The 12,965-nt window shown below is 58.2% G+C and overlaps 1 protein-coding gene across 4 annotated transcripts in view; it reads right to left on the bottom strand.

The window, feature by feature from the left end:
- Nucleotides 1-12,965, bottom strand: part of ASIC2 (acid sensing ion channel subunit 2) — a 404,465-nt gene that overhangs the window by 71,419 nt on the left and 320,081 nt on the right. Inside the window, exon 1 of one of the 4 annotated variants that reach the window (XM_064400001.1) lies at nt 4,249-4,930. The exons of the other annotated variants lie outside the window; for them this stretch is intronic. Coding sequence (XP_064256071.1) covers nt 4,249-4,788 — 540 coding nt within the window. The 5' untranslated portion in view covers nt 4,789-4,930. Of the gene's footprint in view, nt 1-4,248; nt 4,931-12,965 lie in introns of those variants that run through there. 4 annotated transcript variants of the gene reach the window in all.

The following is a 12,965-nucleotide window of genomic DNA, read 5'->3' as shown; positions in this document are numbered from 1 at the left end:
TTCCTGTCTGCCCTCCCACGAAATTCCAGGGCTGAAATGTCCCATTCATTTGGTGGGATAAGGCTGAGCTTCACCCTGGACACAGGGGATTCTCTGCTGAGGAAATCACAATTACAGCCCCACCTGAGGGGTATGTCAGCAATATTCATCAGATTTTCAGGCAAACACGCAGGAATATTTTTAAAAAGTGGCACTGAGATCTCTGTGCAGCTACTATCCCATGAAGTCCCTGCTCTGAGGAGAAATTAAATGGTTTAACAAGAAATAACTGAGTAAATTAAACACGAGCAAGTATTGACTGCCTTTGGAGCACCCCAGAAATCCAAGGATTTCACCAAGGATGGGACCAAACCCTGCCACTCCTCCCTGCACAACACCCGTGTCCCCACAGCTCCCCAGGCAGAGGCAGAGGTGCCAATTTGCTTTGGGGACTTATTAAATCAGGAGATCATTAACCCTAAACCCCAGCCCATGAACAGACCCCAGGATATTGGATCCACTCATTAATTTCTCAGGATGAAAAATCCTAGGAAGGAAGAAATCAATGAGCACAGGACACGGCAACCAAGATAAATATTGCAGAGACAAAGAGCTCAGAGGAATAAATCAACCCCAAATCCAGGGAACGCAGAGCAGAGCAACACCCACTTCATCCTGAGCCTCAGCTCCTCCCTGACAGGGCACTCCAGGGAAAGCAGGTCCTCACCCACTGAACTGCCCAGTCTGGCACTTGGATTTGCAATTTGGGACAAGTTTTGAAAGACAGGAGCTGCTGGATGCTTCCTTCCCCTGCAATCAGCATGTGGGCACTTGGGAAGGCTGGATTTATCCAGCTTCAAGCATTCATGGATGGTTTTGCCCATCCCTGGAAGGGTCCAAGGCCAGGCTGGATGGGGCTTGAAGTGCCCTGGGATGGTGGGAGGTGTTCCTGCCCATGGAACTGGGCTTTAAGGCCCCTCCCAACACAAACCATGTCAGGATTCTTGGATAACCACCCCAACAGCCCAGCTTCAGGTCCAGCCTAAAATAAGTAAAGCCACACATTGACTGAGGACAGGAGACTTCATCTGATCCATTAACAAATCCTCATCCTTCTGGAAAACACTGACAGGCACAACAAACCCCTCCTGGAGCAGGCCAGGAAATAATCCAGACCTGAGCCCTCCTAAATGGAGCAAATCCAACGGGATCATCCCAGCCCTGCAGCCCCGAGCTCCAAAGATCACTGCAATCCCATATTTCCATTTCTTAAGGAATAAAAGCAACACTTCCCACACTGTTGGGATTGCTGGGCTCATTCTCCAGTGTCCTCTTCCTTTTCCATGTCACCCACGAAACCCAACACCCTCTGCCCCCACGGTTTGGAGGGCTGGGAGGAGGGAATCTCCAGTGGGAGATGGGCTGGGAGGAGGAGAGGGGATCTCCTGTGGAAGATGAGCTGGGAGGAACAGGAACATCTTGGAGGAGCTGCAGGGCAGAGCTGGAAGCACTCACAGGAGAGCAGCTCCCTCCCCCAGCCCCTTTGCTCTGCTCCACATCTCAGCCAGGACTCGTTTGCTCCACATCCCCTCTGCTTTGGGCTTTTGGGGCTTTTACCCAGGAAAGCTTCACCTCCCCCTGGTCTTTTGGCACAGAAGATGCTCTTGGAGCACCCGAGCAGGTCTAAAACCTGCAAAATTCTCTTTACACCCCCATTTATTCCATTTGCATTTATCTTTTCACACATCCTGCCTCATTCCTGTGCCCAGCTCACACCACAGGATTTTCCTGCCTCTCCTCGGGGCTCTCCCTCCGAATCCAGGAAGAGGAGCAAGTACCAAGTACCCCAGACCCTGGGGGCTGCCCCAGGCTCAGCCCCACGGGAAACCCCAGCCCTGGATGTGGCACCTCCACGCCACAGACACAGCAGGGAGGGCAGTGCCCTGTGCTGAGCTCTCGGGACACTCCCGACCCCGGGCATTGTTCCCAGCACCTCCCCAGGGAACGCCTCTGCTCACCTGCGTTCCCAGGTGGAGAAGCTCCTCAGCCTCCCCTCAAGGACAAGGCAGAGGTCACTCCCTCCCCTGTTCCCTCAGACAGGAGGAGGAGGGATGTGCCGGGACACGGGGAGGTGGCACCGACCCCCTCACCTGCCGCAGGGGCCGGGGAAGCAGATCCAGCCGGTTCCTGGCACAGGAATTCCCTCTCCCTCCGGCCTGGAGCCACACAGCCCCTTTGGGATGGGAAGGATCTTCTCCCTGTTCCCTCAGCTGAGCAATGCCCTCAGTGCTGGGATCTCCAGGGATCACACCCCCAATTCCTCCCTCCCAGCCCCGGGAAGCAGTTTCTGGGACCTTTCCAGGACGGCTGGAGGAGACCCCGCTCCTCGGCCACCGTGGAGCAGCTGCAGAGCCGGGAATGCCCAGTTCCACCCCGAGGAACTCCTGCAGCACCCCCAGAGCAGCCCTCGGCCACGGGATTCGTTCTGGCCGGGACAGCGGGACCCTCGCCGGGTTTGCCGCACCTTGGAGGGGCTCGGGGCTCGGTAAAAGCCGCAGTCAGCCCCTCCCGGCACCGGCCCAGCACCAGCAGATCCTACCCTGGCACCCGGGAGGGGGAGGCAGCTTTTCCCCACCGCCCGCCGCCCGTTCCTGCTGTAATTCCCCAATTTCCTCATGCCACGGCACCGGATTGTCCTGCTGGAAAGGGCCTGCCCCAAAATCCCGGTTTATTTCTGATTTCCCCCCAGCTGTGCCGCTCCTGCTCGCAGCAGCAGCTGCTGCCTGCACAGCCGGGGCAGCTCCTCCATCCCTCGGGAGTCCCTCCCTGCTCCCTGCACAGTTTAGCGGCTGCCGTGACATGCCCAAAGGGACAATTCCGTCTGATTTCCAGCTGCATCCCAGGCAGAGCCGGGATCCAGCTCCCCGGCAGAGTTTGCTCTGTCCCCACGGACCCCAGCCCCCTTTCCAGGATGCTCAGCCCCCCGCGCTGCCCGCAGGGATCAGAGGAGCGGAATATTGCAGCACCATCAGCATCCCGCTGCTCCCGGGCATCCTTCACGTGGGTCTGGCTCCAGCGCTCACCCAGAGTCTCCTCCCAACACACCAGAGCTCCCAGCAGTCCCACCGGGCTCTTCCCAAGCACGGATCCCACTCCTAGTGCTTTGTAAAGCCCTGCCCCGAGTTTTGGGGTTGATCCCAAACCTCGCCGGTTAATAGGGGTTCAAACACCTTTGGGATCAGCTCCGCTCGGCAAAGCTCCGCATCCCAAAGCGCTCCAGGGCGCACAAACCCCGCGGCCCCAAAGGAGCAGCTCCAGGGGATGCACGGGGGGCCGAAGGAGCCCGGACAGAGCACAGGGGTCGGACACAGCAAAGCCGGGCGGGATGGGCAGGGCTGGGCCGGACCGCGCTGCAGCCCCTGGGGGACCCCGGCTCGGACTGGGGAGAAATCTGGATGCGACTACGCTGGGAGCAACGCGGAACGTGGGAAGGCAGCGGCGGGGATGGTGCAACATTAATTTAATTATTTCTCATTAAAACGCAAGGCAGCAGCCAGCCCCTCACACGCCAGTCAGTCACCCCTAGACCAGAGCATCACTTCGAGCCGGTGGAAAAACCAGCGAGAGGGAAAGCGCTCGGTGGGCAGCGACCCGCAGGGAGCTCCCGAGGGGGGAGCCGGGGGGACCCTGCCCGGCCATGCGGGACCTGCCGGACACCCCGGGACCGCTGGACCCTCCGGAACCTGCCGGACACACCGGGACTCACCGGACCCTCCAGAACCTGCCGGACACACCGGGACCCTCCGGGACCGCCGCGACCCCGGAGCTCTCCGGGCACCGCGGGCAAACGCGGAGCGAGCGGCGGGGCTGGGAGCGGAGCGGGAAGCGGGACACGGACCGGAACCGACACCAACCACGAGTCCCTTAAACCGATATCAGCCAGCGGTACCCTTGGACAGACACGAAAGGGGGACCGGGACCAACACGACCCGGGGATCCCTCGGACCGAGAGGAGCCGCAGACACGGACCAGAACCGATACGACCCGGGGGTCTCTTGGACTGACTGGAACCGGGGACACGGACCAGAAGCGACAAGACCCAGGACTCTTGGACTAACGTGAACCGGGACCAGAACCGACACGACCCAGGGCTCTTGGACCGACACGACCCAGGGCTCTTGGACCGACACGAATCGGGACCAGAAGCGACACGACGCAGGGGCCCCGGACAGGAGCCGAGAGCAGCCGGGGCTCCCGGCGCGCACTCACCGCGGAGAAGTTGTGCGGGCCGCAGAGCTCGCCGCGGTACTTGCAGGACAGCAGCATGTCCTCCAGCTGGTGGCCCAGGCGGTCCATGAAGTCGGCGCTGATGCCCTCGTAGTGGCGGGGCGGCAGAAAGAGGCGGAAATCGGCCAGTTTGGCGAACCAGCGCAGCCGCGCCTCGTCGGCGCGCAGCAGCTCGGTGAGCAGCGGCCGCGCGGTGCGGTTGGGCAGCAGCAGCCCCAGCCAGTGCCCCGCGTAGTACAGGTCGCCCTTGGAGAGGCGGGGGAAGCGCAGCGGGTTGTTGTTGCACAGCGTGACGGCGGGGAAGGGCAGCTGGCGGCTCCACTCGGTGCGCACGCGGGTGTGCGAGGGGAAGGCGAGCCAGTGCAGCAGGCGGTCGGAGGACCAGGCCAGCAGCAGCCCCAGCGCCGTGCAGAAGGCGAGCACCCAGAGCGCCCGGCGCGCCGGCGCCGCCCGCGCCGAGCACATGAGGCGCAGCCCGTGCAGCCGAGTGCGCAGCGCCGGCGCCCGGCGCCCCCGCGCCATGGGCGCTCCCCTCCTCCTCCTCCTCCCGCCGCCGCTCGTCCTCCTCCGGGCCGGGCTCAGGGCGAGCAGCGCCGCGCCATCCCCGGGCCCCCCGCCGGCTGCGGCCCCGAGCGGCGGGGGCAGCGCCCGCGGGCGGCCCGCGGCCCCGAGCTGCGCGGCGGGCGGCAGTTCCGGCAGCGCGGCATGCCGGGCCCGGGGCCACCGGGGCCACCGGCGCCGCCCGCACCGCCCGCCCCTGTCCCTGTCGCTGCCCCTGTCCCTGCCCGGCCGCGCCGCTCACATCCCGCGGTACCGCGCCCCGCCCGACACCGACACCGAACGAGCCCCGCCGCGACCCTCCCGGGCTCCGACCCCGCGGACCCCGGGACCCCGGCGGGGAGAGCGCTGCGGGACCCCCGCGCTACCCCCGGCCCGCGCCCGCCCGCCCCGCGCCGCGCCCGCCCCGCGCTGCCATCGCCGAGCGCTCCGCCGGGCGCGCCCCGGCCGCGGGCTGCGAGCGGCGGCAGCAGCAGCAGGAGGAGGAGGATGAGGAGGAGGAAGAGCGGGACGAAGCTTGCCGAGGTGCCAGTCCCGGCCGCTCGGCGCTCGGGAGGCGGAGGGAGCGATGCTCGGCGCCGATCGCGCTGCTGCTTTCCCGGAGTAGCCCCCCGCTCCTCCTCCTCCTCCTTCTCCTCCTCCTCCTCCTCCGCCCCCCGTTATCCCCCGGCTGCCGCCGGCCCCGGCCCCCCCGCTGCCTCCTCCCTCCTCCGGCAGGAGTTTGTTTTTCTGCTTTTCAGCAGCCCCGGGGGAGAACATAATATCAAGAAAAGCCGGGGGTAACGGAGGCGAGGCTTGCAGCGGGCTCCGTGCGGCCGCTGCTCTCTGGGGAGGGGGGGATGGCTTTGGAGAGGGCGCCGGGCTCTGCTCCCCGCGCCTCGGCTCCCGTGGAACGGATGGGAAAGGGAGAAACGCGTTCCGGGAAGCATCGCCCCCGCCCCTCGCTGCCCCTCACCCCGAGGCTGCGGAGCCCTTCGGGGTCAGGGGCTCCTCCTGCCCTGATCGGACACCGATAAAGCCCCTTTCCCTTAACAGCCTGTGCGACGGGAATAACTCGCGATGTGGATTGGCATCTCCCCGGGATTGCTGAGCTCGGATCTGTGCAAGCGGCTGCCGTTACCTTCGTTTTGCTTTCAAACAGTAGCGAGGAACATTCCTCTAATTGTGTCCAATTAAGCCGTAAGTGCCGGTAACTGCTCCGAATCCCCTCTGATATATTTTTTTTCCCTCGGAATTAATTTTCCCTGTGCATTTGGAGCCGTATATTTTTACCCAATAGATGGAGTCGTTACAGCCTGGTTCTCTCCAGCCTCTCCCGGCGAGTTGCTTTTTTTATTGTGGCAAAGCTGCGAACGTGCAGCAGCCGCGGCTTGGGGGGCAGCCGGCCCAAAAGCCCATTCCCTGTCCGGAAACACGGGGGGAAGCGGGACGGGGAGGTTGAGCTTGTGCCCTGCAGGGCGGGGGCGGTGGCAGCAGCACAAACATTGGCTGAGCTCAGCCAGCTGCCCTCAGATAACTCGCGTGGTTTTTCCCGAGCTCGTGTCTGTGCTCGGGAGCATCTTCCCATTTTTTTAGCACTGCAAAATCCTTCCCAACGCCCCAGCAGCGGCCGTGACCTTTCGGCACCGAGTGGGAAGAGGCCAGCAGTTCCCGTATCCATGCCAGCAGATCTCTGGCAGCTCCAGGGAGCCTCTGCTGCCGTTTTCCCGGCGCATCCCGGCTCGTTTTTCCCTGCCGCCTGTTGAAAGCAGTGGGAGTTTTTCCCCTTGGCTCCCTCTCAGGATAATCAGCATCCCAAGTGCTTCCCCACCAGGTGGGCCGGGGCTGTTTTATTCATGATTTATTGCCACAAACCCAAGGAAATAAAAGCTGCCCGACCATGAACATCCTCCCGAGTTCCCTCCCTCTCCGTGCTCATCCCAGCCCTGTGGCACAGCCGGGCCAGGCCGAGTTCCCGGGTGGGGAAAGCCCAGCCCAGCCCTGGCTTTGCTTTCAGCTCTTTCTCTTATCCAAAAGGTTCACTGTTTTTTTTTGTTGTGGTTTTTTTTGGGCAGGTGCAGCCTGGCAAAAGGGGTTTGTGAAGGAAAGAGCAGCAGGTTTGCATGGGAAGCAGCTTTTCCTGAAATCCACTCCAAATGTTCCACTCATATCTCCTTGATTTGTTAGAGGGAAGCAATTTTTCTTACTTAGCTGGCAAAGGACAGTGGGATGGCCAAGGCCAGCTGGAGCTGGAATCCAAAATGTTCCCCACGAAAACATTCCAAAGCCAAAGCAAACCTGACGATGAAATTCCAAGGTATCACCTGGTGGGACATGGCCCCAGCCTTTGCAAAATCTCTCCATGTTTGCAGTTATTTGGGAAAGCAGCTCATTCCCTGCATCTGAGCTCTGGGTAATTCCTCAGGCAGCCACAGCAAAGCTGATTGGACCTAATTAAGTCCAATAAGAAATAATTGAGCTGATACAGAAATATTGCTAATTAACCAACAAGTAATTTGAAAATTATCCCTTGAGCTGGGTGAGTTTTCCTCCTTCCAGTGGAGAATGGGTTTGGGATTCTGTAGTTTGAATTCACAAATTCAGTGAATTATTGCGGGGAAATTCCACCATTCCCTCCCCAAAATATCCCCTGGGTGCCCCTGCAAGGTGACAGGAAGACAACTATTTGGAATTTGTTCCAAACAAAACCTTTGGCTTCTTTTGAAACTTCATTTTCACCTCAAACATCGACCGGGGAGAAGGCAAAAAGGATTAAAGAAAAGCTTGAAATCCCCTGGAAAGGAAATCCTAAAACTTTGTGCTGCTGGATAGTATTAGTATCAGTATTAATATTAGTACTGGTATTAGTACTAGTATTAGTATTAGTACTAGTATTTATCCTGGAAGGGAGCAAAGGGAGGGAGGATCCCCCTCCAAGCTCCTCCCTCCAGCCTCACCGGGTGACTGGAGCCCCTTCCCTGGCCCCCCTCCCCACCTGTGTCCATTGGAGCATCCCAGGGCATTTCTGGGATTTCTTCCCTCGCCCTCCTGAGCGGTTCCTGCTGGGTGAGTGGGCAGCAGGTTTATCCCTGGTTTTATCCCTGGTTTTATCCCCTGGGGTTGGCCCCAGGCATGGGACATCCTCTGCCCTGCTGAGCTTTCAGGGACCAGCAGCAGGGCGAGAAATTACAGGACTGGGATCAAATGGGGCAGGATGGGGCTTGGATTTTGGGAAACAATTCCTCCCTGGGAGGGTGGGGAGGCCTGGAATGGAATTCCTGCAGAGGCTGTGGCTGCCCCTGGATCCCTGGCAGTGCCCAAGGCCAGGCTGGATGGGGCTTGGAGCAGCCTGGGACACTGGGAGGAGTCCCAGGGGGTGGAACTGGGCGGGCTTTAAGGTCCCTCCCAACCGAAGCATTCCAGGATTCCCAGATCAACCTTCCTAGGCTGGATTTGGTGCTCCCAGAGCCCCTGGAATACAAAGGTGGGGATTTTTGGCTCTCAGGAGAACAAGGGGCAGAAAGGCCACTTGTCCCCAGGCAGGGGGCTCAGGTCCCCTTGGGCTGGGAATGGGATCCTTTGCCAGCACAAAACCATCTCCAGGGGCAGGAGCAGAGCCTGGCGCAGCTGGGCACAGCTGGATATGAGCTGGATGTTTCCATCCTGCAAAGCCCTGCCTGGGCTGGGCTGGGCTTTGGGACCCAAGGAGCCACCTGGGGATGGGTGTGACCCCACAGACCCCGGGGATGGGTGTGACCCCACAGGCTCTGGGGATGGGTGTGACCCCACAATCCCTGGGGACAGATGTGACCCCACAGCCCAGGGTGTTGGGGCAAAATGAGCCTTAAATGCGTTCTGCACCCCTCAAACCTTTGGGAAGAGTTCCCTGCTCTGGCCAAGCCCTGCAGGAACAATTCCTGCTGGAGCCAGCGTGGAAGCAGAAAGGCACAGAACACTTGGAAATTGGGGTTTCCATGGAAGCCACCACTCGGCCCTAATGCCAGCCCTGCTGCCTCAGAGCCCAGAGAATGCGACAGCCCCGGGCAGCAGAGCTTTGGGGAGCCCCAGAAACATCCAAAGGGGGGGTCGTTGTTTTCCTTGGGTTTGTTTCATTTTTCATGCAAATAAATTAAATAAATGTTTGGGCTTCCAGCTGGGAAATTCTCCCAAGGAAGTGAGGGAATTTTGAGGGCTGCAGGGGTTTGGGGCTGTTTGTTTTGAACACAGGGAGGTGAAATATTCCATCCATATCAAAATATTGGGAGCACAGAAATAGTGCCAGGATTTCTGCACCTGCTGCTTTACCCCAGCAGCACCAAAGGAGTAAAAATGTTTGGATTTCACAACCCTGCTCCAAAACAAAACAAAACAAAAATTTAAAATAGGGAAACTTTGGATATAATTTCCTTGTGTGTATTTAAAGGCAAAAACCTGGGAGAGATCAAACAAATGCCCAAGTGAGCCGAGGTGTGGCTGCTCCTTTGGGAATTACACTGGGAATCCAGCATGGGGGAGACAATGAAGTGGGATTTTTCCAGGCTTGCACAGAAGGATCAGTTGGGAAGATCTCAGGAGCCAGATCTTGGCTGGGCTGTGGATCCTGCCCCTGGGGGGGGTCCCTGATGCCTGCCCATCCCAAAGGATTCAATCCTCCTTCCTCCCAGTTTTTGGAGGGGACATGTGGCTGATCCAGGGGCTTCATTTGGGAATCAGCTGTGGTTGAAGGTACTGGGCTGTGCCACACATGACAGGGCTGCTTTAATTGGCATTTCCTGGCAGAGCCATTATTCCTGGCCTTCCTTAAAGGAATAAAAGGCTAATCCATAAATAAATGTGTTTATAGAGATAGATATTTAAATACCTCCTTCTTTTCCTTCTGCAGGTAGGGAAGAGGAAGGATTTGGATCTATTTTAAGCTCACAGCTGGCATCCTCCCAATTATCTCTTTTTTTTCCCCCATTTTCCATTTCACTGCTGAAGAAGTGAGGGGGGGAAATGAAGCAAATGGAAACACCTCTGGATTTGGCAAGGATGGATTTGAACAGGAATTCTTTGGAGCAAATTGAACAGCCAGGTCCTCGTGGCCTCTTCCTATCAAATTCCCTGTTTGCCATCAGGAATGGGGCACCCTGGACCTGCCAATGCCCTGGAACTGGGCCCAGCCCAGCTCTGCTCCAGTGCTCTCTGGATTTTGGTGGCTCCAGGCCTGGCCAGGAGCCTCCCCCCATTCCTGGAGACCCCAAAACTCTGTCCAGAGGTTAAAAAAAAGTCATTGAATAGTTTGGGATCTTAAATCCCCACCCAGTGCCACCCCTGGCCTGGGGCACTGCCAGGGATCCAGGGGCAGCCACAGCTGCTCTGGGAATTCCATCCCAGCCCCTCCCCTCACAGGGAAGGAGTTTTCCATATCTGCAACCAAAACTTCCCCTCTGTCAGTGGGATCCATTCCCCCTTGCCCTGGCACTCCAGGTCCCTCTCCAGCCTTTGGAGCTCAGGACAGGCCCAGGGCCTCAGGACCCTGCAGTGCCTGTGCATGGCCTCTGCCAGCTCCAAGGGGGCTTCAGCAGTAAAGTTAACCATCAAATCAGGGAATCGTGGAATGGCTCGGGTGGGAAGGGACCTTAAACCCCCCCAGTGCCAGCCCTGCCATGGCAGGGACACCTCCCACTGTCCCAGGCTGCTCCAGCCCCAGTGTCCAGCCTGGCCTTGGGCACTGCCAGGGATCCAGGGGCAGCCCCAGCTCTCTGGGAATTCCAGTCCAGCCCCTCCCCAGCCTCCCAGGGAGGAATTCCCTCCCAATATCCCATCCTTTCCATTCCCTGTGTCCTGTCCCTCCATTTCGTGGGACATTGCAGGGACACAGCCAGGTGAGGTGCTTGGAGCCCCATCCCTGAGCTTTTGGGGCACTTCCCCTCTTCCCTGGCCCTGCTGGAATTATCCTGGACCCAGGCAGCCCATGGGGAAAGAGAAAAGAACAGCTTTGAAAGGAGCCCTGAAATGTGCAGGAAAGGGGAGATCCATGGGACACATCACATTCCCAGAGGCTGGGAAATGAATCCATCTTCAGCAGGACAAAGAAGATTTGAACATTGAATCCTGAATCCTGAATATTGAATATTATGTTTTCTGCCTCTCAGACACACAGATTGTTCCCTTTTTCACCCCTGAACCCCTGAACTTCAGAGCCTGGGGGTTTTCTGTTCCTGTTTATTTTCCTTTTCCTTCTTCCCAGTTCCTGAAGGGCTGGAATTCTCTGGGAGCTCCTGGCTGGGGGAGCTCCTGTTTTGGCTGCTGAGGGGCTGCAGGGAGGGGTGATGCTCTCCTGCTTCCCTTGGGAGGTCAGCCACACCCCAAGGCTCTTCCTGCTCCATGGCTGGCACCACTGGAGATGTTCTGCTGTAATTGAAAAGAAACCTCGGGAAGGAAAAACTTCCTGAGTTCATTTTACTGTTCAGACCTGGCTTGTTCAAGGCTTTGGTCCTGAGATGTGGCTGGAGCTGATCCATATGGGGTTGGGCACCTCCTACATCCTTATGGGATTGGGCATCATCTTCATTTAGGATTAGGCATCACCTACACTTTTATTTGGGATTAGGAATCACCTACAGTTTCCTTTGGGATTTAGGCACCTCCTGCACCTTCATTTAGGATTAGGCATCACCTACAGTTTCCTTTGGGATTTAGGCACCTCCTGCACCTTCATTTAGGATTTCACATCACCTACACTTTTATTTAGGATTGAGCATCACCTCTGGATGTGGCAGTGAGCTGTGACAGGGGGAAATGTGGGAGGGAATTCCCAGCCTCCCTGCCTTGGGGATGATTCTGGACACCCCTTGGAGTGGGCTGGAGGCTCCTCTGCACCTGCCCTGACTCCAAACCTCACATTCCCAAGAGGAACAGCACCTGGAAAGGAGGAGGCTGGAGCTTCCCAGGGGACAGGGCCAGCACAGCAGCCTGTGGGCCACTCTGGGACACCTGGGCGAGGGTGGTGCTGAATATTCCATGTCCTGCCCTGTGCCTGGAGAGACAATTCCCTGCTAACTCCCCCCTTCCTGAGCCCTGTTCCCTTCCCATGAAATTCACTGGACCTGGCAAATCCAGAGGAAAACTGCTCCATGTTTGGATGCTGGAGGGGATAGAAAATTCTCCCTCTCAGGGAATTTGGCTTCCAAACCAAGTTCAGGGAACAATTCCTTAAGTTAAGGTTTATTCCTTGTCATTCCAAGGGATTTGAAGGCTCTCCTGGCAGCCAGGTGGGAAAAGGGAAAAACCCTTTCTCCTCAAACCTGGAGATGTTTCCAATCCAAGAGGCTGCAACATCTCTGCTCTTAGGGCAGCAGGGGGGAAGTGGGAAAATGAGGTTTGAGATAATGAAGGATAAAAGGGAAGGGTCACCTCCATATCAGCCTCTGATCCCACAGCACCAGGACCATGTTGGGAAGTTCCTTTGTTCTCTGAATCTGCTGGAAAACAAATGTGGAACTCCTGGGCCAGTCTGGAGTCTCCCTGTGGAGGTTTGGTCTGGAATTTTTGGGATTGAACAGCCCTGGAGTGGTGCCTGGGTCAGCCCCCAGAGCTGCCACTGAAACCTCCCCATTCCCAAATTCTGGGATTTGTGGCACAGGAATTGCAGGGAAATTTGGTGCTGCAAAAATTCCCATTTAGGGGTTGGAGTGATTGGCCCCGTGTGGGGAATCGTGGGATCCCGGAATGGTTTGGGTTGCGAGGGCCCTGAAGCCCCTCCTGTTCCCAGCCCGGGACACCTCCCACCATCCCAGGGGCTCCAGGGGACACGGCCAGGGAGGGAGCAGCAGGGGTGGAGGTGATTCCAGAGGTGGCACCTGGAGCTGGGGGCTCTGGGGACAGGAGGGACCCCGAGGTTTGGGAAGGTCCCCGTGCCACGTTCCCATCCCCGCTCCGCCCCGGAGGCTCCGGGCTCACCTTGGAGGAAATCAATTAATGTAATTACTGTCAAAATCCCCGCAGCACCTGGGGGATGAGGCTGGAAGCACAAACAGTCCTGACCTGACGCTGCTCCCTGTGAGCTCCCAGACTTTGCAGAAATGGGGGAGAATTCAGAGCTCCTCCCGAGGGAAGCAGCCCCTTTCTGCTCACGGCAAAACCTCCCCCTCTCCATCAAAAAAAGCTTCAATTCCTGT

Source organism: Passer domesticus, chromosome 27 (assembly GCF_036417665.1).
Source record: "Passer domesticus isolate bPasDom1 chromosome 27, bPasDom1.hap1, whole genome shotgun sequence".
Taxonomy (NCBI): Eukaryota; Metazoa; Chordata; class Aves; order Passeriformes; family Passeridae; genus Passer; species Passer domesticus.
The sequence above is the reverse complement of the archived record's forward strand: the minus strand, read 5'-3'. Positions and strand labels throughout refer to the sequence as shown.